Source organism: Lactuca sativa, chromosome 1 (assembly GCF_002870075.4).
Source record: "Lactuca sativa cultivar Salinas chromosome 1, Lsat_Salinas_v11, whole genome shotgun sequence".
NCBI classification, from domain to species: Eukaryota; Viridiplantae; Streptophyta; class Magnoliopsida; order Asterales; family Asteraceae; genus Lactuca; species Lactuca sativa.
Window position 1 is genome coordinate 21,008,204 of NC_056623.2, and position 26,739 is coordinate 21,034,942.

The window sequence follows — 26,739 nt, forward strand, 5'->3', positions numbered from 1 at the left end:
CACAAACAATCTCGTGTTTTAAGATATTTTTAATTAAAATATGTAGAGTTGAAAAAAAAAAGTGTTTTGCGGCATCATGGTTATTACTATGTGGATTTTTCTTGAAACAATAAGTATTCTTTCATAATTAGTTTAATGTTATTAATAATTTTTTGTTGCATGCCTTAAGGTCATCAAACATGTTATAATGAGTTTTTATATCAACTTCGTATAAATATAATTATTTCAAAGTTAATAATAACAATATGATTTTTTTAATAGCGTGTATGTATGTATCTCTCTCTCTCTTTCTGTGTATTTATGTGTGTGTGTGTGTATATATATATATATATATATATATATATATATATATATATATATATATATATATATATTCATTTATTTCTATTCTGCGTAATGCGAAAAATTTACTTAAATCAAATTCATTTGAAATTCTCACAATAACAAAAAAACTCTTTTTCTAATTTTTGTATACTTATGATTTCAAATATAATGTTAATCACTACAACTCAAAAGTTTTTGTAACTTATAGTTAGTAATTGGTAGTGACTTTATTTTTCTCTCATTTATTGTATCGGTATTACTAATATATAAATAAGTTTTCTCACAAACACTCACGTGTTTTAAGAGATTTGTGATTAAAATATGAAGAGTTGAAAAAAAAATTGTTTTGCCGCATCATGGCTATTACTATACAGATTTTTTTGGAACAATCATGTGTTTTAAGAAATTTATGATTAAATGAGCGGAAATTAAGTATTCTATATATAATATGTGTCTTGTATATATTTTTTGTTTGATGTATCAGTGTTTAATAAAGTTTTTTTTTGGTTACAAATGTTATAGTTGACATTGTAGTGTTTTTATGTTATTAAAAATTATAGTATTTATGTTTTTCATATATTTGTTATTCATTAAAACATAAATTAACATACAATTTATATGCAATTTACAAACCTTAAATTAGTTAATAAAATCATCTAATACTTATTTTTTATACTATTTATTATTCATCATATATAGAAATCAATATATGTTTTATATATATTTATTAACATTGTTTTTTCATTTATAAATATTAAATCACAATTTCTAGCATAATGAGAAGTTTAAATAATTGTGTGAATGTGTGTTTGCCATTAAAAAAACTTTATAAATATATATTCTTGTGCAATGCGTGATGATTTGTTATATATATATATATATATATATATATATATATATATATATATATATATATATATATATATATATATATATATATATATATATATATATATATATATATATATATATATATATATATATATATATATATATATAAAGTAGGTTTAACTATATCCATAATAAAGTTTAAAAAAAGTTATAAAAAAAAAAAAAAAAAAAAAAAAAAAACTACATACCATGACAAGTTGACAGAATAAATCCCACTCACCGATTTATTATTTTGTCACACCTCTTGACTCTGAGTTTTCTTTTACATCTAATAGGGTAATAGGCTAACAACAAGCTTTTTATTTTTTATCTATATTATATATTATCACCTAATCCTACCCATCCATTATATTACACACGTACCTGCATCCATCGACCTGCTCTCTTTGTCTTCTACTATGTCTACATGTTATTTTATGATTGGGATCATATCAGCAATTTCGGTTTCACTTTATTCGATTGCTAAATAAATTAATAAAAAAATAAACTGGAAACTTCTATTACATTTTAATTCCATACAAATAATAATATTCTTGTAGACGAATTTGAAAACAAGAGCCACAAACTGCAAGCAACAACAAGATGCAACAATAAAGAATGCTTTAATTGAAGGTTGAAGAGGAAGAAGAAGAGTTTAGGTTCACCAACTGGTGGTTAGGGTTCCACAATCCCCAATTTTCAAGCAATCATTTCTTAGCTACTACTAATCAAACCACCCAATTTAAGCAACACCCATTTCGATTCCCACCCTTTCTCAATAAACCCACAATTCCTTTCTTCCAATCATTCTACATTTTAATTTGAGTTTGAATCTTGTCCCCACGTGATGAGAATGGTAGGTTTGCTTCTTTCATAATTAATAATCAATCTTACTGTTGTCGTGTTGTATTTATCTAATTAATGAATCGGGTGTTTCTTCAACTATAGAAACTTGTGATTCATTTGCTTCTTTTCTTATCCAATCATTGCAACCTTCATTCATTGTTTTGTTCTGGGGATGGTCATTGTTCAATGATTAGGAGGGTTGGTGTGTTTGTTTTTTATTACTATTATTATATTATTATTCTTTCTTTTTAGTATATCATGAAGAATATTTATACATCTTCTTGTTCATATACATTTTTGTCTCCCCTTTAGGAAGAATTTATTTCTGCTGCTTTGGTTCTGTCTTCATCTTTGCTCCACTTCACAGGTACTTCTTTCTTGAAATCCATAACTCATCTATTTAATCCATAATCTAAACGACCCATGATCTTAAACCCTATAAAGTTTTCAAATTTTTATGTTTTCTATATAAGATGGATGATCAAAAGGTTTCTTTTTGGTTTGGTTTTAATTTCTGTGTTTTCCTTGTTAAATTAGGTATTACCACCAACTTCTAAAGGGATTATCCACCAGCCATTGAAATCAGAGATGGCTACTTATTATCCAAGTTCCTATCTTTCGACCCAACAACAACTTGATTCTTATCAAGAATCGCCTTGTCCTCCAATCGATATAATGTACCAAAATCATAACTCAACAGATGCCTCTTTCTTGGAGCTTTTGACTACTAATCCGCAGTCAAACCCCCAAAATCTTTCAAGAGTTGAAAATCATCAAAACTTGCAATATCAAGAATTGTCCCTCAGTCTTGGAATGCAAATAACTTCTTCCATGGATTTGCCTTCGTTCCAATACAATTACTTGAATCCCCATCTTCAAGATTCTAGTGGCCATGGCTCTCGAAGCAATAAAATGGAGAACATTGACTATTTGTCATTCGATAGGGCTGTGAACAATCAAATTCCATCTGGGGTTGTGGCAAGAATTTATAGTTCAAGATATCTGAAACCATCACAGGAGTTGCTTGAAGAAGTAGCGAATCTTCATGAAGCTATAAAGCAATTAAAGATGAACAAACGTAATAATTTTCAGAAGATTGGCGTTGATAGGTACGATGAAAATGGTTCAAGAATTGACTTTCAATCAGTTCCTCTTGAGTCAGCCACCAGTTCCTCTGGCGAGCTTTCGGCTTCTGAGAAACAGGACCTTCAGAACAAGATTGTGAAACTCTTTTCGTTATTAGATGAGGTACACTCTTTCATTAGAATTCATATCTTTCCATTATTTCCATGTTTGTTGATTATATGTGTTACATGGATACTGAATTCAGAGATTCTAAAAAGGTTTCGTGAACAAAAAGTTAATAAAAGGGTAACGTTAATATATTTTTCAAGTATTTAAATAACTTCATCATTATCTACATTCCAAATCTTTATCTGATTTCAAAGCAATCAAAAATATTCCAAGGAATAGATTTCCTACCAACCACACACATGACATATTCCAAGGAATTGACTTTCAATGGTTTGTAATGTGTTTGTTGTTGTAGGTAGATAGGAAATACAGAGAATACTGTCAACAATTACGAATCGTTGAGGGATCATTAGATATGGTGGCTGGTTGTGGAGCTGCAAGATCATACACCGCGCTTGCTAATCAAACAATATCGCGACACTTTCGTTGTTTGCGTGATGGAATTAACGACCAAATTCAGGTGATCCGTCAAAAGCTCGGAGAGCAAGATGATTCATCAGAAAGAGTTCTACCGCGTCTCCGTAATGTGGAAAAGCAACTCAGACAACAAAGAAACCTTCATCCGCTCGGCGCGATGCGTCATTCTTGGAGACCTCAACGTGGCTTGCCTGAAGGCTCCGTCTCCATCCTTCGTGCTTGGCTGTTTGAGCATTTTCTCAATCCGTATGGTTTCTTTCTCGTAGGCCCCGTTTGGTTTGCAGTAAGTACAGAACATGTTGTCATGCGTCGTATGAGTGTCAATGAGACAAATAATTACAATTTTTTGTCCCATCCAAAAAGGTGGAACTGTGACTCGTTCTTAATCTCTCGTCTGTACAAAAGACGTTAATTCCCTCCTAAACCCCATCATCAAAAATAGCCTTAGAAAGCTTGTCTAGTCCGGTCTTATCTCGTCCAAAGCTTTTCTTGTGTAACAAACGCAAATGCGTTTGTTACACAGCACTGGCGAGGACAAGACGAAACTAGACCGGACTAGGCAAGCTTTCTAGAGCTATTTTCGATAATGAGGATGCGAAGGACATTCACGTCTTTTACAGACGAGAGATCAAGAGCAAGTCCCGTTTCCACCTTGTTCCACCTTTTAAGATGGGACAAAATTTGTAAATTTTCTTCTATTGACATTGTCGGCAAACGCAGTACAACCTGTTCTGTCATGTATTGTCCTGCATGACAAATGGAGGTTAAGTTATATTTGAATGATCTAGCTCCGTTACCATTTTAATTTTGTTTAAAAATTTAAATATTTATGTATCTTTAGTTACCCGAAAGATTCAGAGAAGATCATGCTAGCAAGACAGACGGGTCTTACCAGAAGCCAGGTATATTCAGAATCGAGCTTTATACACAAACTAATTATCCTCAAATTCAAATGATGAATCAATTTCCATGTCAATATCAGATTGCAAATTGGTTTATCAATGCAAGAGTGCGTCTTTGGAAACCAATGGTTGAAGACATGTATAAAGAAGAATTCAATGATCAAGATGTCAACTGTAGATCTTCACCAAAAAACGCACATAAACCAGCAATAGATCAGTTGTCTCCTTCAGATGACAAAGATAAAGAGTTGCAGAGAAATATGAGTTCTATGGCTGTTCATAATGTTCAATCTAGCGACTCCAATCCAGAATATGTTAATGATTTGGCAGACCAATACAGGTTTGATGATCCTCAATTGTTGACTGATTTCGTGGTGTAATGAAAAGTGGGGAAATATACAGGTACATGAACACGTACAGATATGGTGTTCTTGATTGGAATTTGTGAATAGGGGTGGTGTTTTTGTTGTACGTATAACAAAAAGTTTTGTTCGAAGCATAGCTTCTTTGTAAAGATATACTTGACATTCTGTCTATGTAATAAAGCAACAATTTGTTTGAAAATAATAATTTGTCAATACATAAACATACAAGTGGGTTGATTTTTGTTATTCAACCCATTTTTGTTGTTCACTCACACTAATTTTCAATCAACATAAGAATGAAACGTACTAAGTTCTAATCTTGTAATATGTAATCCTCATAAAGAAGAATACATCGATTGTTTGATTCTCTCATCGCTCCAGCAAATGAACATATGGAATGTTGTATACTGTGATGAATATAAGTCTATCAGCCAAATGTTGAATCTTCAAGTCTTGTTTGAGACGAAAAATATAAATTTAAAAGTAAAGTAATAAGTGTGTGTAATCCATTCTAAAAAGACTAGAAGAAAATTTCACCTATGGACTTTGTAGTAATCTTTTGCTTCTCTATGGTTTAAATTTAATATGAAATTTTAATCCCTGAATTATGTAAGCATTTCTATTTTTTTTTTGTTTGGGACCATAGTAAAATTATAAGATTTTGATAAATTACATTATTTAAATATATTAATGATGAGGTGTTTCACTAAATAAATCTAATTTATTTTTTTCATGTTTCATGCCGTAACTTAAAATATAATTCAATTTGATTACGATTATCCTCATACAAAATTTGTGATGCCCATACACTTTCATATAAGGTCGACACTTTATATCGACAATGACCTTAAATGATCTACACCGAATTCGAGATTTTGATTATTATAATTTCCAATTTCCTCACCAGGTTCTCACAAACTCAATGTCAACTTGTTCTTTTTAATCCTTTTCAAATGAAACTGTTTATTTTAAATGAATTTTAAGAAAATTTAAACAATAGTATCCTACAAAATTTCATGTTTCCGTATCGTTTTCAAAATATCTATTTTGTTTTCTTTTGATGATTAAAATCAATTATTGAAGAAAGCTCGTATTGTTTTGTCATTGTATAATAAACTTTCTCGGCCCAACATAAAACTCTATACGTATCAAATATTACAACATTATTTTCTAATTGAATTTTGTGTTTGATATCATGAACAAGAAAAGTCGCCAATAGATCACTAGGCCGTATTAGGGGTACGTTGTTTAAAAAATAACCAATTTTTAAGTTATTATTTTTAGACATTTCATAAGGGTGTGTGGAATGGTCGTAAGGAGTGAGGAATGGAGGCCCTAGATGGGACGAAAAAAGATAGAGGGATGGGTAAAAATAAATTACATTTGACACAGGATGGCTAAAATACTAAATGACTTAGTCATTTTTAACAAAAAAAAAAAGATATTATCAATTTTAGCAATCAAAATCGAAGGTGATTAATGTCACCTACGATTTTACCTATATTACCTATGAATTCATTAGAGTGAGCTATGAAATCTGTCCACTTTCAACTAAACGGTCCAAAGTATATTAACCCTCATTTACATATTTTCAAATTGAAGAAATTATTCATATTTTTTCTAATGGTTCAAGAATAATATTTTTTCGAAAACTTTATAAATTATGTAAATATTTTATGTTTTATTCGCCTTTTAGTAGGCTTTATACATTTAGGATTTGTTTTTTGGTTTAAAAATGGAGGTGTTTAAATTTTAGAGGAAATCAACGTAATAATGGTTAAATCGCAAGTAACATATGTGAAATCACAGGTGTTCTAATCTTAACTATGAATATACAAGTCATTGGTATATATATCTTCCATTAGTGACTTGTACATTTATAAAAAAAATTAAAAACTAAAATTGCACGTCAAGCAAAAAGAAATTAGAGTGGCTCTAAGCCATCTACAACTTTTTTTTTAAAAAAAAATCTGAAAATTATGTTTTTTATACCTACATACTATTGGGTTGGATATGTATTGATTTCATAGTTCACATTGTATGTGATATAGTTAAATTCGCATATCTCCGAAACACCTATTCAATGGCTTTTTTAAAATCCAGATTTTTTTGTAGTCAATATTGGTCAAGTCATTAATGTTTTTGGATATGTTTCAAATTTTCTTTAAAGATTTATATCTAACTAGTTGTGAGACCCGTATGTTATACGGGTCGGATAAAATAAAAAAAATTTTAAATATAAAGGTTTAAACAAAAAAAATTTGAAATTTGAAATTTAAAATTTAAAATTTGAATTTAAAAAGAAATATATTAAATACTATATGAGTTGTAATATTGTAATTTAATTGTTATTTTCAATTAAGACAATTATTAATTAAGGTGTAAATATGATGTGTTAATTAAGAAAGATAAAAAAAAAAAAATGAGAAAATGACAAATGAAAAAAACATTTATTCAAAAATACTACAAAATGACAAGTGTTAAAACTCATAAGAGATTGACATGTGGCAAAAAAAATCTTCATTTATTAAGGAGGATTAATCTTGATTAAAACATAACTAAAATAAATAAAGAAAACATATTTGTATGTAATATTTAATCAGTTAACTATTTTTTTTAATGATTAAAAGTTTATATTTATGTTTATATATCGGGTCAAGTTCAAATTAAAACGTAAATATTTGTAAGAACCTTACAAACTTTTTTCACAAAGAATGTTCTCAATCAAAACACCAAAATGGGTAAGCGTTTTTATCGTTTCAAACATTCATTTGCATACATTTTTGTTTTATTTTGGAAATTTGCATATGTTTTTTAATTTTCAAAATCGGTATATGTTTTTATCGTTTTTTTGCTTTATTTTCTTAGCATTCTATTAATAATACTTTAATATTTGTGATTTTGAATTTTAAAGTTATATTTATTTTAATTGTTTTAGATTAGTAAGTTATTTTAATAAACAACCAAACTCTTTTATTAAGGTTAAACATTAAAGCAAACAACCTTAAAAAAAAACCTAACATACTTGGAATCACCCTGCACTCAATTTTTGTTTGCGATCAAATCTTTGTATTTTATATAGAACGCCATGTAAATGTTATCGGCACAACTAGTTATATCCCTAGAATTACTTACTTTGATTAAAAAAAAGAGAGTTTAATCATTAAAGGAACAAATTGAAAATCTTTAATCAATTAATTACTATAAATATACTGTAAGTTTTTTTGTTTTTTTATGAATTTTTACTTTAAAAAACCCCAACACACTTTTAGTACAATAATCATATTGAACATAAGAAATAAAAATATTAAAATACATTCATTGATTCCTAGATCCAATAATAGTTCATGATATGCCAATCATAACCCCCACAAAACCATTAAAAAAAAACCTAACAAATTGTGCAATCGATACTAAGCTAGTACCCAACCATATCGGCAGTAGAAGGCATGATAGTTGGTTGATTAAGATACATCATGTTCCATGGATTATCCACGAAATCAAACTCAAACAACCCATTAGTGCATTGAGTGGTTGTACAATTGGTACTTGTGTTGATGTAATTCAAGATCTCGTTGAGGGAATCTAGTCTCTGGCTGAGCTCGCTTACCTGAGCCCTCAAAACGGAGTTCTCTGCTTCGATTTGAACAAATCGCTGTGTGGTTACATCGATGGTAGTCAAGATCTGGGCGTTATTGTTCTTGAGGTTGTTGGCTTGATTCATAAGATCATCCATATGCTTCTGTTTCCGCATCCTTGATCTGCGTGCCGATTCGCGGTTTGATTCCATCCTCTTCCTCTTCCTCTGGTCCATCATGCCGTCATCGGATCCGGAGTGGTGGATCTGTGTCGACCCAGATGAATTTCCGCTTGAAGAAGCCATGGGTTTTGGGGATTTGATTTATATCTTAGAGAAAACTGAATAAGAAAGTTGAAAAAATAAGAATTAATTAAGTAGCTGGATCTAGCTGGGAATGGAGGCTGTCTTCTGAGAAAACGTAAAACCAGTAAAGGAAGACGACGGAGAAAGATTGAACAAGATGGGTGCGGCGGATGAGGGAGGAATTTATCATAAACCCGGAACGGAGGATTTCACAGAGAACAGGAGACATTAATCTCTAACATCCATGCATCAAAATTACAAAATAATATAAGAAGAAATCAAAACAGAGCAAGAAAGAAATAAAGGAGGGATTAGAAACGAGTGTTGGAAGAGGTTTTTGATGGTAGGAAGAGGCGTTGATTATATAGAAGGAAAAGAGGGGCGGAGAGAGAAAGAGAAATAACAGCTGGTAAGCAAAATCAAAACAAGTCGAAGCCAAAAACATGAACTCAACGTGTCATCTTGATTTCACAACCCCACCGGATATTCGCCTTTTTCTATTCTATTAATAAATAAATACCATACTCGCTCTTTAAAAAAAAGAAATAAATTATATAAATGTTACTTTGTTTTTTTTTTTATATATGAAAAACGCATTTTAAGTTTAACTTTTAAAAAATCTAGCATAAGAGCCTCACTTTTTTTTTATCGCTTCAACATCTCATTCTTATATTGACTTTTTGTTATTTTTTATTGTTATATTGAACTTGACCCTCCCATCTCTCGCTCTCTCTCCTCTATGTGTGTCATAAAAGTTTAAAGGACCATTTGGTAGAAACTAACCATTGTTGAACTGATTAACGGTAAAATTGTTGAATGGATATGATCAACCTTCTAATAAAAACAACATTAAAAGATTTTCATTATTGTTTTATGTGAATCTAGAACATATTTGATCAACCAAAAATGAAATCAGAGTAATCTACATCATCTAGATAACAAATAAGCACAAATCGAATCTATAACAGTTTTTGTTTGATGAATCCCCTCATACCCTTCCAAAGCTACATTCTTTCAAGTATTTTACCAAAGAGTTTGTGTGCTTCATAAAAAATCCATGAAAAAATTGAAATACATAATGCGAAAAAATAAACTAGTTTTCTTTTGTGGCGCAAGGAACACGGAAACAGGAGAAGAATGTAGTGGAAGAAAACTTGCTCTTAAAGTTAAAACAAAAAGGAACTGCTAATTGTATTAAAACAAATGACGCCTACTTTTATACTAATTAACTAGATACCTTATGAACCTCTAAAACCATAAAAAAAAGACTTCGACTCTTATTCTAAAACTAGGAAACAAAACTAATAAAAAGAAACTTTCCTATTGCTTTTCAAATAACCGATTAACCCAACAATCACCCCCTTAAGCGGTTTGGTCATACGAGCCACTCGTTCAAAACAATGTCGATTCCTCTTCGATTAGACCCGCCTCTTCTTTTTCCCATTTAGGACACTCGTTTTTATAGTGACCAAGCTCACCACATTTGTAACATCTAACATGACTTTTATCCCGGACACGTTCATTACCATCTCGACTTCTCCCGGACCCCCGACCTCTTCCCCGGCCACGTCCAAAGTCATCCCGATTTGAACGTCCATTGCCACAATGCTTACAAACATGTGACTTTTCGTCACTAGCCAACAACAACCCACCTTGAGTGTCCTCCACTTTCTCAGTTCCTCTTATACGCTCCTCGTACGCCTTCAATCTACCAACCGCTTCATCGAATAACATTGAATCCAACTCGAAACATTGCTCTATTGAAGCCACGATTTGGAGAAATGACTTAGGCATCGAATCTAGTAACCTTTTTACCAAATCACCTTCTTCAAGATCATATCCAAGACTCCTTACTTTTGACGCTAAACCGGATAATTTCGTCACAAAATCATCAACTGTTTCATCCTCTTTCATGCGTAAACTTTCAAGCTCCCTTTTTAAGGTTGCAAGTCGAGCCGTTCTCACCCGATCCACTCCCAAATACCGTGTTTTTAGCCCATCCCACACTTGCTTTGGGTCGGTGTAACTCGCCATTTGCAACACCATGTCTTCGGGTATCGCTTGAAACAAAAAAGCAAGAGCTTGTTTTGACTTCTTTTGATCTGGTGCTTTATCTGACGTCTTCGGTTCGACCGTCTCCCATATGCCATGTGCATCCATAATTGACTTGACTTTAACCGCCTACACCGGATAATTCGTTGGAGTCAAAACCGGAACTTGATATGTCAACGAACCTCCTTCTTTAACCAACGACATCCTTTTCTCCTTAATCCCGACTTCTTTAATCAAGTTTGTTCCAAGAGCACTCTTCCACCGGACAACAAGACAAGGTCACAACCACCTTTACCGTCTTCCGTCACCCACAAAACGAACCGAATCAAAGCCACCCGCTTTGACGTCTTCCCGTTCGTTTACTCCGCGCCTCCGGTTAGTCTCTCACAAGCCCGATTAAAAGAAACCGGGGTTGCTTCTAATCAACCTCGAATCACACCCCCTTTAACGAAACCGCGCTCTGATACCAAGTGTAAGAAAATAAACTAGTTTTCTTTTGTGGTGCAAGGAACACGGAAACAAGAGAAGAATGTAGTGGAAGAAAACTTGCTCTTAAAGTTAAAACAAAAAGGAACTGCTAATTGTATTAAAACAAATAACGCCTACTTTTATACTAATTAATTAGATACCTTATGAACCTCTAAAACCATAAAAAAAAAAAAGACTTCGACTCTTATTCTAAAACTAGGAAACAAAACTAATAAAAATAAACTTTCCTATTGCTTTTCAAATAACCGATTAACCCAAAAATGCGAATAAGGTTTCTTGATTTGGTAATTGGTGAATACGAAGACAAAGGAAGGCGACTCAATGAAATATCACATAAATAAATTTAATTTGATACTATGTAGGTTAGTATCAATTGAAATTAATTTTGAATATGAAATTTAAGTACTACTATTATTATCTTTATTACCTAAAATTTGGTATGGAACAATTATATTAGTTGGTAGTTCATCGGGAACTACTAAGCTTTATAATCCTATGTGAGGATATTTGATGCCCGATAATTTTCCAATAGTTTGCTAATTACACATGACATGGGTGGAAAATTGAATAAAGGATATAATGGTAGAGAAAGACCAAAAGTCAAAGAAGAGAGGTTAGTCCAAGAACATGAAAGATATTATCTATTGTAATTACAAAGACAATGATTATTTCAAAATCAATTCCCAACACCTTCAACATATGAAAGTAAGAAGGAGATTAATGTGGCATCATATTTGATGTTTCCCTGATTTGATATGTACAAAGTTTGATTGAATCCTAGATCATGGATTTAGGTGCTTCGTTTGATGCTAGCTGTTATGAGAAGTAATGTAGATTTTAGGCAGTATTGTGGGAAGGTGATATCAAGAGCCTTAATCTCACTTTCGTCTCGCATAATGGAATTGAACAAAGTCAATCGGGTATCTCTCACTGAAAAACCTCAAAAAGACAACCCCGATGAACCCTCTCATCGGACGATCATCAACAATCTCAACCTCCAATGGGAAATCTAGCTCACCAGGAGCGTCGTTATGCCTCTTGCTGAGCGCAAGAGACACAAAAGATCAGGTAGCACCAAAATCGAAAAGAACTAAAGCAGACAACTCGTTCACTAAGAACGTCCCTAAACATCACAACATGAAACGTAAGCATAAACAATATGGAAAGTGAATAATAAATGGAAACGTACCTGTGACCACATCAGGAGTCGCACGTCCTCCTTGACTATCAGCTGAAATGCCATGATCCTCACCACATGGGCCACTAGCTTGCCCGCGCGGCCATCAGTGATCCTCAATGTAGTTGGAGCGGGTGTCACCACCGCTCCTTTTGCCAACATCGGACAATCGGCCTTGTAACATCCCAATCCGCAGGTATGAAATTTAAATCTTTAGTCGCGTTTTTCCTTGGCAACTCGACAAGTTAGAAGGCCTCAACTCATCGTGTTGAGGTGGTTTTGGCCGCGGATATTAGTGGGCCAACTCGACACGTTGAGGAGCCTCAACTCAACGAGTTGGTAGCTGATTAAGAAACCCTAATTTTTGTGGTGTTTCACCCTATTTAAAGGCCTTATACCCTTTGGATGGCCTCCTTACCAGTCTCCTTTGTCCATAAACCCTAATTTTTGTGCATCCTCTCCCAAGTTGAGTATGTGAGCTTAAAGAGTTGGTCCTTTTTGTGTTCTTTTGAAGGAAATTGAGGTTGGAAGTGTCTAGATTGAAGGGAAGGCTTCAGATCCAGAAACCCATATAATTAGGCCTAGCACATCATACATACACATGCAAGAGTCACAAAGACAGTCATCCTACATTACAGTGAAAAGACTCACCTCGTAACGCAACCAAAAAGTCACTATCTCTCGGAATCCCAAAACAGGTGCTAAACGCCACCTAGATAACCATACGAGGTAAAACCTTACTATTCCCTTCTACAACCAACAATTTGACAAAATTCCATAAGTAAAAAAGTCAACTCTCAAAGTTAATGGTCAAAGTTAACACTAGACGGTCTTCATGTCGTGGTTTGGCCACGTCGTGGCTCACGGGTCTAAACACAATCATAATCCAGGTCAGTCAAGTCAGGATGGCCTCAGCTAATCCCTATGTCGTAGTCTCCTATTGGCCACATCATGGCATAATAAGGACAAAACAGTCAAGACTCCACCCAGTCATCACGCCAGGGTAGCCTTAATGACATATCATGGGGACTGTCTAAACAGCCTAATGAGTTTAGTATTTCTCCTACAGATCTAAGGATTCCAAAGCTCATATCTAGTCTGTCCCAAGGTCTTGATGCTAAAGTTTCCAACTTTATCCATTAAGATACCTCAATAACCCAAGATCTCTAAGCATAGGTTTCTAAAGGCATCAAGAAGAATGACTTAACCAATAATTTCATAATCACTAAAGATACCCTCTCATACTTTCCAAAAGTTTTTCCTTCACCTAATGGATCATAAAGATTGGTGCTTTATGGACATGTATGTCCAATGCATGTCTCATTCATTTTAGGTAAAAAAAGATGAGTGAAAGGAACTTAAACTCATGCATAGGACCAAATACTCCAAGGAACTTCGACCTCTAGGTAGGACTGTTCACTATTTGGATAAAACCGAATTGTCCAATTGGACAATTTGGATCGGACTATTTGGTTCGGATATTCGGATTTTTGGATTGGTTTTTAGCAAAACCGAATTATTATTTTGGATTTCGGATTGGTTTTGGTTTATTAAATAAAAACCGAATAGTCCAAAAAACCGAATTACAATTTATTATTTTTTTCTTTTTAATATTTATCTTTAATAAATTATAAATTTACTAAATTATTATTTTATTATATTAAAATTTTTCATCAACTATAATACATTAATATGTACTACTTATCAAAAAAAATTGTCTATAAAGTAGTAAACTATAATATATTTTTCTTGATAGTTATTTATAAGTTTTAGCTCACAACTAATTAAACAATATTTTTTAGTTTATATTATAGAGTAAGTTAATACTAAAGTTATATATTTGTTAAAATGTCTTGATTCTTAAAAACCGAATTGTAAAAAACCGATCCAACTGAATTATAATTTGGTTGGATCGGATCGGATTTGGATTTAGTTTGGACTATTTGGATCTACGTTTTGAAAACCGAAATTAATTTGGATTCACTTGATCGGATCGGATTAAACCGATCCATCCAAATGAACACTCCTACCTCTAGGATCCATACAATTGTTAACTTTATGGAATCTCACCATTCCAACTAGCTCATACTAGGAGAAAAAGGGACAAATTCATAGATCTATCAACCTAGAAGCATAAAGTTAGGGTCATGGACACTTACAAAGGTCCAAAGATGCCCAAGAGAACTTCCCAAGCTTGCCAAGATTAAGAGAAATTCTTCCAAGATCGTCTTCTTCCTTCAAAGGCAACCAAAACACCAAAATAAGCTCACAAATCACCCAGGGAGGTTAGGGTTAGGGTTTCTATGGTTTGAGAGTGATGGAGGTTGATGATGAACAAAACCTAGCCTCCTTATTCCTTTAAATAGGGTGTAAAACCCATAAAATTAAGGTTTATGCCTCCAGATGGCTGCCACGTCGTGGCCCAAAGGCTACCATGTCTTGTTGACTTAAATGAAGTCCGTGACCAAAAGGGGCATCGCCACATCGTGGTGGTGCCTCAACCACGTCGTGGCAAACCCAAAAATTCTAAAATCAAATAAATAAACGTGCCTCAAGATTCGAATGTTACAATAAACATCACCCATGGATTCTTGAATCAGGAGTAACTGGCCACATGTGCTTACCAATCACTCAGCCTCACATGATTGATTTTACAAATGGTTAATACACATTTGTTTATTACATTAGAGATGTTTAATTGCATGATTCTATTATATTACATGGAGTCTCATACATTGTACAATTCAAGTATAATCTTGCTTCTATCTCCAAATTGACATTTCAACTCAATACCTTTGCTACTTTTACTAACGAAGCCTGCCTTCTATAAGACCTTTCATTGAAGAATAGCTTTTCTCTTGGAATTCTTGAAAAAAGTATCAATGATGTGTATGTTTTTATTATAGTCATGTTAAACGTAACATTATATACAATTTTTCTGTATATTCATCTTTGTCTACTTTTAAATCTTTTGTATCAAATTTTGTCTTTAACTCAACTTGTATGATCTGGCATAACCATTTAGGTCACATTCCTTTTCATAAAATGCAATCAATGTAAATTTCATCTTATCATTCTGATCATTCTTCCATATAAAGTTGTATGATTTATTCTAAAGCTAAGTAGCAAAGGTTACCTTTTCCTACAACTGAATCTTTTTCTAATGCCCGATTTGATCTTATGCAAATTGATGTTTGGGATCCATATAAACATGCAACATATGATGGATTCAAATACTTTATAACCATTATTGATGATTATAGCATGCATACATGGATTCCGGACATTACGCGGGCATAACTTCGAAACTGAAAGCTCCATTTCTCGGGGCTCTTTTCCGATCTAGAGCTTCGCTACTAATACCGAAGAACTACTAGGGTCGGGCCTCGGGGCCTCAAGAAAGTTTGAGAGTGTTTAGAAGAAGTTTGAGCAAAAATTGAACAAGAAATCACTCGAATATATAAAAATCAAGGAAGGGCGCGTTGGTCTGTTGAGATTGCAACACGTAACCATAGCAAGTGATGACAAGTGGCAACATCCCCTTCACCCTTCTTCCCCATGGAAAGGCTTCAGATTGCGACACGTGGATGGACATGTCCATCCACGTGTCACAATCTGAAGCCTTTCCATGGGGAGGAAGGGTGAAGGGGATGTTGCCACTTGTCATCACTTGCTATGGTTACGTGTTGCGATCGCAACAAACCAATTTTATTATTTTTCTAAAATTCATAAATTTCACATGTGAAGAAGTTGATTGTTACTATTGTGATCCTATCGACCCTTTTGTTGGACTATCTTCGAAAGGTCCATATATGTCCGATGAAACTTTGCAAAATTTCAATGGGATGAAGAACAACAAAAACAGGATAAGGAGTCATCTTGGATTCTCACTGAATGTCATGAAGTCACTGGATCATATTGCAAAGAGGCTCAAGAATGGATACATGTTAGTAAAACGAAAATCGAAGAGCATGAATAATGGATAAAAAAAGACTAAGAAGACTATCAAAATGATTCAAAAATAGCTTGATGACAAGGATGAAAAGATGATAGATCTTAGTCTGCAAAAGGATCATTTTGAAGATAAAATCATAATTAGGAATGACTATATAACAATGGAGAAAGAGAAGTATCCAAACAAGAAGGTCTTCTTTATTTATCTTTCTATTTGGATCTTCCGAGCATCTAAATGGAATTGCTAATTATATAATAACGATAAAGAATGTGAAAGAAATACTTTCGTTAATCCTTACTTGATGTGTAATGTAACATAGTAATTATCTTTTTCAATTGGGAGAGATGCTTGAGTGGACAAAAGCGGAAGATTGCTAATCCGTTATACGAGTTATTCGTACCGAGGGTTCGAATCCCTCTCTTTCCATTTCCGTTGATGACTTTTTACATAATTAGGGATGACTATATAACAATGGAGAAAGAGAAGTATACATGGTTGTTCCCTGAAGTTAACTATAAAATTTGTTGTACATATGTTATGTGTGTTAGGCTTTCTATATGTATATTCATCGAGTTTAATCAAATTTATGAGTTTAACTATAATAGTAATGATGCACTCATATAATCATAGGAAAAGCAAGTAGTCTTAATAGAGTAATCAAGCTACACAATTAACTTATGCAGAAACATAATATATTCAATTAAAAAAAAAACATCAATTATTCAAATCAAACGTCGAATAATAATCTTCTCTTTGTGTCCCTTGCATCCCTTCCATTCCATTCCCTTTTGTCTTGCTACCTGATACCGAGCTACATTTTCTAGGCTTCTTTTGCTTTATTGGGACAAATGACGAACAAGTCGTTGCATTATGTGTTGTTCTATCACATCTAGTACATCTTCTTATTATAGGTTCCTCGCCTTGTGACGGGATACAATTTTTGTTTTTCGGTCTACTAGCTTGACGTGTATCCATTATTGGGGGTTTAACAACCATCATCTCATCAGGAATCTCCCAATCAAAAAGTTCTGGAAGGGGGTAAATTGCCTCCTCATACGTATTTCGGCACGTTTCACTTTTATAAGCGTCTATAGCCATATAACCAATGTTAGTTTCTTTCAAGTGTTTTAAGACCATTATGATACGACCGCAATGCAAACCAGTTTGTTCCCAATATTTGCATGTACAAGTCTCTTGCTTCAAATCAACTATGCCACCATGTTTGAAATTATGCACTTGATATATTGCATCCGTAACACCTGAAACTGACCATCCTGTCGTATGTTCCTCATTTTTTAACTAATTTTCAGCCCACTTTGTTAGTACTGTTGAAAATTTCCCTATAAATAAAATATAATTAATTTATTATTGGACATAATTAAAGTCATACCTCCATGGATAGGACGTTTGTTAAACCATTCTTGTGCGAGACGCCAGTATAACTCAAGAAGGGGTATTATAGGCATATTCTTTGCATCTATTGATAAAGCATTAATGGATCATCACTGTTTGAGGTCATTTAATCATACCAATTTGACGGGAAATACACTCTAGTCCATTTAGCATGTGGAATTTCCATAAGGTACGCTGCCACTTGCGGCCTAATTGAACTAAATCTGGATCACATGTTTTGAAATACATTAGTTTTGTAAGCTTACACAAGCCTCCAGAACAAGACTTTTGTTTTATCATTTTTTCCAAACTGGTGTACTATGTTTCCTAGTAGATGAAAACACACACGCCATGATAAGTGTTTGGGAAAATATTTTCAATACAGATGCAAATTATGTCAACCGTATCAGTTACAAATGTTAAATCTTTACAATCACCAATGCATTTATATAGTTTTTCAAGAAACCATGTCCAACTAACGCCATTTTTTTTTCATATTCCATGCCCAATGGACAGTATCTGGTTGTTCCCATCCATAGCTACTGCATGCAATATGGTTCTATTAAACCCCTCCTTCAAATGTGCACCATTTGCTCTGGTTGCTTTTAGACTCAGAGAAAATATTAGTTCTTGTTTATTATTATACGTTTGACGAACAAACATGTCATCATTTGGTCCTAAACTGTGAAATGGTCGAAGTTCAAGAATCGGATCAGAACAATCAGGTATGGGAGACATACCATAAAAGATGTATTAAGTTTTTTTTTCTATGTGTGAACTCATCTTCTGACAATCATTCATTTGATTTTTCATCATCTGATATCATTTTCTTACCCAGTCTTCCAAACTCATATAAATATTGTTCTCCCACCTGATTTATCGCCACAATTTCTTCTCCTGAACACTCTTGAGCATTATCTGATATAATGTTGCCAACCGCTGGTGCCTCTCCAACCCGTCCTTCAAACACCTCCAAATACAAATGCACTATCTCCTTCGTTTTAGATATTACATTTCTGAGTTAAAGAACATTTGTTTCGTCTGTAATGTTTATGACATACACATGATTTAGGTGTTGAATAGACAAAGATATATTACCATCGAACATTTGTGTCTTATTTTTAACCAAATCAACCAATATCTGACGGTCAAACTTAGGCGTAAGTAATAAACCTAAGTTGTTAAACTTTGCTCTAACATTTGTGTCTTATTTTTTTATGAAAATTTGTGTTTTATATTACTATTGAACATTTGTGTCTTATTTTTTTTTTATGAAAAATAAAACATTCTCTACCAAAAACTTAGATTTTCGTTTATTTTAAATAAGATTTTTAAAAATATTTTTTTTACATCACCCAAAAAAAACATCATAACTGCCTATCACCAACTCTACCTGTCCATTCCGTGGAGCGTTAACACCATTCCACGGAGCTCGCAGAGATACAACTACCATTCTGCAAAACAATTAGTTAAGAGATAATTACGAAAACGGTCGTTCCACAGAGCCCACAGAGGGAACTCTGCGAAATTGTTCTTCAGGGCTTACCATTTGCGGAATTGTTCTTGAATTTTTTTTTTTTTTGCCACATCGATTCCTCATAGATATTTTTTAGGACTAAAATACATGTCTATAATTTTTTAGGACTAAAATTTAAAATTTGCCCCCAAATTTTGTAAACGTTTGCAAAATCCCTTAAATATTTTTTTTCTTCAAATGTACCCAACTCTTGAAAAGACGTCAAATAGGTGATTTGAAAGGACAAAGAAAAAGAAAGATAATGTGATTGGACAGTATTTGAAAATTTAAATTGAACACATAAAGAACACTCACTTCCATTTATACTTTATGCTTGGTTATTGAATATACATTTCTAATTAACTCAAAATTGTGTCATATAAATTATAAATATATCTACAAATTTGATTAGAACTTGATTCTTTTTAGCATACGTGATTCATATATAAGTTGTATTTGACTCCAAATAAATTTTATAAAATATTTAACCGAGTAATTCATATATTCATGTCGACAAAGGAATCATTTCCCAAAGAAAGTAGTTAGACTTCTTTTATTAAGCGCTCTGATTATAAACTAAAAGTGAACCCATTATGAGTTCATTTATGAATTAGCCAATATTCATCATGGTTGATACACCCATTAGAAGAATTCAAAAACCTATAAACGGTTAAAGAAAACTACATTCTCTTAACCTAGTTGCAACACTAAAAGACTTTGATCGAACTATCTCTTAGTAGACGTTTAAGATATATAATAATTCCAAAGTTGATCTCACATGAAACCCATTAACGGATGTACGTATTAAACCGACACCGGTAAAATCAAGCCTACGATGAGCTTCAATACGGATCAAACCAACATAAAAACGGATGATTTTATCGTATTAAATTCAATAGAGTATACAAGTTGAACATGAAATCCTACTTTATCCATATTTATCAATACCATCATATTCATATCCACCACTTTGATCTCAGTAGTTGATGTCCCCATTTAAAGACTTGTCTAACACATACAGTTAAAATAAAGCCGTTTTAACTTTTTATTAAAGCCAATAAAAGGTTTACAATAGTATCTAGCTTGAATATATGTTTTAAGTTTTGCTTCCATTTTTGTGTGTTTGTTACATCCAACCGCTTAATTAGCAGGGTTTCTAAACAGTAAACACCATTGTATAAAAGTCACGCTGCTAAAGCTGGTTGAACGATAGCCATTGGCTCATGAGCCGAAACTAGAGAGTAGTTTTCTTTAAAACTTTATCATTGGCAAATTTAAAGAAGAATCAGAAACTTCACATGGAAATGGTACTTAAAGGTTGGCTGCTCCAGAGACATTAAAGATGAAAGATTTGTCTTTATGAAAGAGAGAGCACTTATATCATCATTCACATGCAAGAATATATATATATATATATATATATATATATATATATATATATATATATATATATATATATATATATATATATATATATATATATATATATATATATCTTATAAAACAAATCTCACTATTTCTAAAAATAGATTGAATAAAATAATAATATTTTTTAAGATATCCAAATCATTAACCTAATTATACAACTAATCACTAATAAAATAATATTAAAATTTAAACAAATTCTTATAAATCTTCTCTTCCAAGGTTTTGACCAGATCTTTTTTTCATCCAAATAAATACTCAACACCCTATAATTTGGTCATTTCATTAATTTTCTTTATTTTTAATATGACATGTTTCCTTAAACAAACTAATGATTGAATTGAAAATAATCATTCTCCATCGAAAAGAAATTGAATGTTGAACCAAACTATTTGTTGTCCGCCGCTTTGCGCAGGTAAACGGCTAGTACATATATATATATATATATATATATATATATATATATATATATATATATATATATATATATATATATATATATATATATATATATATACACACACACAGAGACCACAAAAATGAATATACCCTAAATAGTTTATAAGTTTAAATATCCACGCTCACCATACTACATTTTTTATATCATATATGTATTGTACTTTTACGATTCAACTTCTAATTTGATTTACTATATTTTTAGAAATTTCAAAATTATCTTCCTCTTATATAATTTTAATTTTCAATTATAATATATATAATCTACTAGGTGTTTGGTACAAAAATGATATGTAAGATACTTAAACTTATATACATTATATAGGATATTTTCATTCTTCTTTGTGGGTATATATATATATATATATATATATATATATATATATATATATATATATATATATATATATATATATATATATATATATATATATTCTACACTTCTAAAACGATCATATATAAAAAACTTAATGTTTAAACAAATTTCAAAAAAAATATGTATATACGAAATGTGCATTTATAGATATTTGTGTTGTACATTTACGCATATATACATTTTTTTTTATATTCTTTTAAACAAAAGTTTTTATATATGCACGTTTATATATATATATATATATATATATATATATATATATATATATATATATATATATATATATATATATATATATATATATATATATATATATATATTTACTACTTATAAAAGAAATCTAACTATTTATATAAATAGATTGAATATAATAATATTATTTTTTTAAGACGTCCAAACTATTAAGCTTGAAGTACAACCCATTTATAATATAATAATATTAAAACTTTAACCCTCTTTTATCCCCTAAAAATCTCGTATCAAATTAATAGAAGAATTCATTTGCAAATTGAACCCGTCAATCTCAACACTTCAGCCATTTGAAGCGGTCAAAGTTAACAATTTATAGAGGACCTCTTCTCTCACATTGGTAACAAGTCATCTCATAATATCTATCTTCGTAATGCCTTCAAAGTAAGAAATATACGCACACTCTCTCGAAAAACCCTAACCAGTAACCAAGACAGTATAACCACCACCACCACAGCCGCTCTGCCTCCTTCCGCCTTCAACCAACCACTATCACGACTATCGCCCTTCCTCTCATCCACGACATTAACTTTCATTTGGAACATAACATTTTTCTTTAAAAAAATATCGTTGAAACAAGCTATTTGTCCCCGCCGCTGTGCGCGGGTAACGGCTAGTGTATATATATATATATATATATATATATATATATATATATATATATATATATATATATTAAAATCTACATCAAAATAGATTATCGGGTTCTTATTAATAAATACGTTTTTAAAAGATCATGTCCTTATATATATATATATATATATATATATATATATATATATATATATATATATATATATATATATATATATATATATGTATATATAGGTTCAGGTTCATTTGACATCATTCTAATTTTGTAAGACCGTGAGACCAAATCTAAAAATAATTTTAAAATGCAAAATAAATGGAAAAATCCAAAAATTCTTTTTTTAAATATTATTTTCGAAACTTGAATTACTAAAAAAATTAAAAAAAAATAAAATAAAATAAAAAATAAAATAAAATAAAAATTCCGTTCTTTTTTTTTTAAAAAATATGTGAAATATTCTAAATAGAATATTACACTGACATATTCTAAAAAATAATTTTAAAATGCAAAATAAATGGAAAAATCAAAAAAATTCTTTTTTTTTTAAATATTAATTTCGGAACTTGAATTAACTAAAAAAATAAAAAAAATTCTATTTTTTTTAAAATACGTGAAATATTCTAAATAGAATATTACACTGTACATATTTTAAAAATAATTTTAAAAAGCAAACTAAATGGAAAAATCAATTTTTTTTTTAAATATTATTTTCGGAACTTGAATTAACTAAAAAAAATAAAAATAAATAAAAATAAATAAAAAAATGCGTCTCACGGTCTCACAAAATATAGGTGGTCTCAAATGAACCTAACCTTTTATATATATATATATATATATATATATATATATATATATATATATATATATATATATATATATATATATATATATATATATATATATATATATATATATAATATAAATATTTTTTTGAAATTTTTTATAAATATTTTCGAAATGTATATAATAGTTGCGCTTAATTCAAAAAAATTGATTTTAAATTGTTTTTATTTCTAAAAATATTTTGTATACATTTTGAAATGAAAATTTAAAGAAATAATTTTTCAAATAAATGCATTTTTAAGGTATATTCATATTTTTTATGTATATTCATAAATTTAAAAAAAATTAAAAAAAAACATTTTTAGAAAAAAATATGCATATGCATATTCATATTTTAAAAATAATATGCATATTTACGTTCTAAAAAAATTAATATTTTTTTTGCAACTCTCTTTCATTTATCATACCATTAAACATGTGAAATTTGGTGTCAAATTACATGTGGATAAAAGATTTTTTTCATATATATATATATATATATATATATATATATATATATATATATATATATCATATGTGCATGTGTACATGCATTATATATATGATTTTTTTTCATATGCACATACAGTGTTGTAAAACTCGTCGAGTTGGCCGTTTACTCTTCCGAGTACTTGCTACATGACCCCTTACCGATGCAAGTTAAAAAATCCCAAGTACTCCCCGATCGCCCTTACTGAACTGAGCATTGTTGTAAAACCCAGTCAACTCAGTGATTAATATGTATAATATAGTTAATGATTTATTATTTAACATACACATGTGATTATTACTATATATATATATATATATATATATATATATATATATATATATATATATATATATATATATATATATATATATAAAATTTTCAATAATTATCTATGAAGTGAAACCATTATGTGTTTTTCAGTTTTTATGTATTCAAATGTATCTAATTATGTTATATATTTCAATCAACTTATGATTTTAACTTGTGATTTTGACATATATAATGTCCCTAAAAGTATTTCTACATAAATTACTGAATCCAATTACTCTCCGAGTACTCGCTACTCGGTAGTCGGCCGAGCAGGTACCGAGTAACGAGTTCTACAACCTTGTGCATAGACATATAACGTATGTGCATATGTATATAACAATATATTATATGCATACGATTTTTTTTCCATATATGTATGCATATAGTATATGTGCAAATTCACAATTTTTTTTGCTTTGCATGTGTATATGCATATTTTTTTTAAATGTCTGTATGGGTATATATATATATATATATATATATATATATATATATATATATGTCATATTTTGATAAAATTAATAATAATTTAAGACACTTGTCATCATTTCAAATTGATAGGAAAATAAATAGAAAGAAAAGTATGAGGATATTTAATTTCTCTTATGATAATTGATAACTATACATGTCGCGGACTACTCGATCACCATGTGCCACTTAGTGTTTCTTCTACTAAGTCAGGCTTACTACGATTCCTCGAAGGTGTACTAACGACTTGGAAACCAATAGCCAAAGGTTGTGAGTTACTAGAAACGAAAGAGAGCTTCTATTTTACGAACTCAAGAGAATACAAGACAACTTCCGATGATCTTGGAACAAATGGATAAACCCCTATTTATAGGGTCATTACACCTCCTCATCAAAATATTCTAGATGCCACTACCTCTTTCTTTATACAAGACTATTCTAGAATAATCTATCTAGATATTTACATGTTTATGTGATTTTATAAAGATCAAAATAAGTCTTCAATGTCCTATAGAATTCTACGACGCTCTGGGATATTCCAGGTCAAACTAGCATACTCCACAAGCTTCTCGAGTACTTCGGAAAATTTTAGATATGGTCTGTGATACCCTCCCCCACCAAAGTCCTTCACGTCCTCGTCAAGATTTAGTTCGGTAAGCGCCGACCTTGTCAAGGAAATGCCATAAATCTGGTTCTCGCTCCCAACTAGATTTGCTCTATGGTGATCCTTTCCATCGTATGTAATACTCTATCCAATTGAGCGATCCTCTTTTGGGAACCACTATGTCGGCTAAGATTTCATCCACCTCCTTATCATTCGAGACGACAATGGCGACTGGGGCACAGTGCGATTCACGTGTGACATCCCCGATTTCACGGCCAGAAAAGACCAATTTGTTTATGCTTTGTTTTTAAAATCAGAGTAATCGTTTAAAGAAAATTGTTGCGGAATTTGTTCCCAAAACAAAATATGGTACGAATTTATCAAAACATTTCTCAAAGAGAATGTATTTTCATTATATAACAAAATCTCGAGATGTCATGTTCCGATACATACCAAAAGCATAAACAATATAAAATAGACCTTACAACAGTCATTTATAACTATTGATCTATAATCCAAAATCTCTCGTCAAGTCCACCAACTTATACTCTTGTGCCATTACCTATAATGCAAAGAAAACTGAGTGGGTCAGGCTTAGGAGCCTGGTGAGCATATAAGGTTTTCAACCCACAATAATACATATATTATATTAATCATCAAACAATCAACCCAAATACCCATCCCCATTATCTCCTTTATTTCTTAAGGTTTTACCCTAAGAACCAATTATCCTTCATTCATTCATTCCTAAGGATTTACCTAAGGAATTGGCACGAAGTCCATTGCTGCCAAAGTTTATCTATAAGATACTAAATTCATAGCTATCAGGCGCTAACTCCATAGTCACCAAAGTTTACTCAACATGCACGAAGTCACATCGTCACCAAGGTTTATCAAATAGGCACGAAGTCGCATCGTCACCAAAGCTTACTCAATAGGCACTATGTCTCATAGTAGCCACTATATTTCATCTACCCATGTTATACCCAACATATTTGTAGATATAAAATACATATACAGTTTAAATCATTTAACACCCGTATAAAAGCATCAATTCCACGCCCATCTCAGATAGACAAATAATATATAACACATAGCACGTATTTCATAGCTAATACTTTATATTTATGTGTTAGAAGAAAGTAACTATACACTCACTTGATCAGAAGATGATCGGACAGCACTACGACTTGTAGAAGTAGTATTCTTCGGTAGATCCGGAAGATCTTCACAAAAATTGGCTTCTTGCGGGCAGAGCTTTGGCTCGGGAATTGCACTTCTTGGGATCTTCGGGGCTTCGGGACTTGCTTCAGGGCCCGGGAATGATACCGGGGCTTCGGGATATTTCTTGCATGAAAACGAGGTAAAACGGAAGAGAGAGAACAGAAACTGAGCAAAGAAACTCGGCAGCCTCGACTTTCTTTTATAGGAGGCTGGATCCTCGATTTATGTTGGGCGTAAATCCAGGTACACTGGGTGTAACCCGGATAAGCCCGGTGACTC

At 31.5% G+C, this 26,739-nt stretch overlaps 2 protein-coding genes across 3 annotated transcripts; one reads left to right on the plus strand and one right to left on the minus strand.

The window, feature by feature from the left end:
* Positions 1-1,749: 1,749 nt before the first annotated feature.
* LOC111915758 (BEL1-like homeodomain protein 3) lies at positions 1,750-5,246 on the plus strand. Of its 2 annotated transcripts, XM_023911411.3 has the most exons (7): positions 1,750-2,050; positions 2,143-2,238; positions 2,353-2,407; positions 2,578-3,288; positions 3,590-3,957; positions 4,553-4,613; positions 4,694-5,246. In XM_023911411.3, exons 4-7 carry the CDS (start codon positions 2,629-2,631, stop codon positions 4,991-4,993), a joined length of 1,389 nt encoding a protein of 462 aa, XP_023767179.1. In that variant the 5' UTR covers positions 1,750-2,050; positions 2,143-2,238; positions 2,353-2,407; positions 2,578-2,628; the 3' UTR covers positions 4,994-5,246. The 2 variants fall into 2 exon arrangements, with proteins under 2 accessions (XP_023767179.1, XP_023767178.1); XM_023911410.3 differs by lacking the exon at positions 2,143-2,238.
* Positions 5,247-8,277: 3,031 nt separating this feature from the next.
* LOC111915759 (bZIP transcription factor 11) lies at positions 8,278-9,271 on the minus strand. The gene has a single exon (XM_023911413.3). The coding sequence runs from the start codon at positions 8,859-8,861 to the stop codon at positions 8,397-8,399; it is 465 nt and encodes a 154-aa protein (XP_023767181.1). The 5' UTR covers positions 8,862-9,271; the 3' UTR covers positions 8,278-8,396.
* Positions 9,272-26,739: the final 17,468 nt, after the last annotated feature.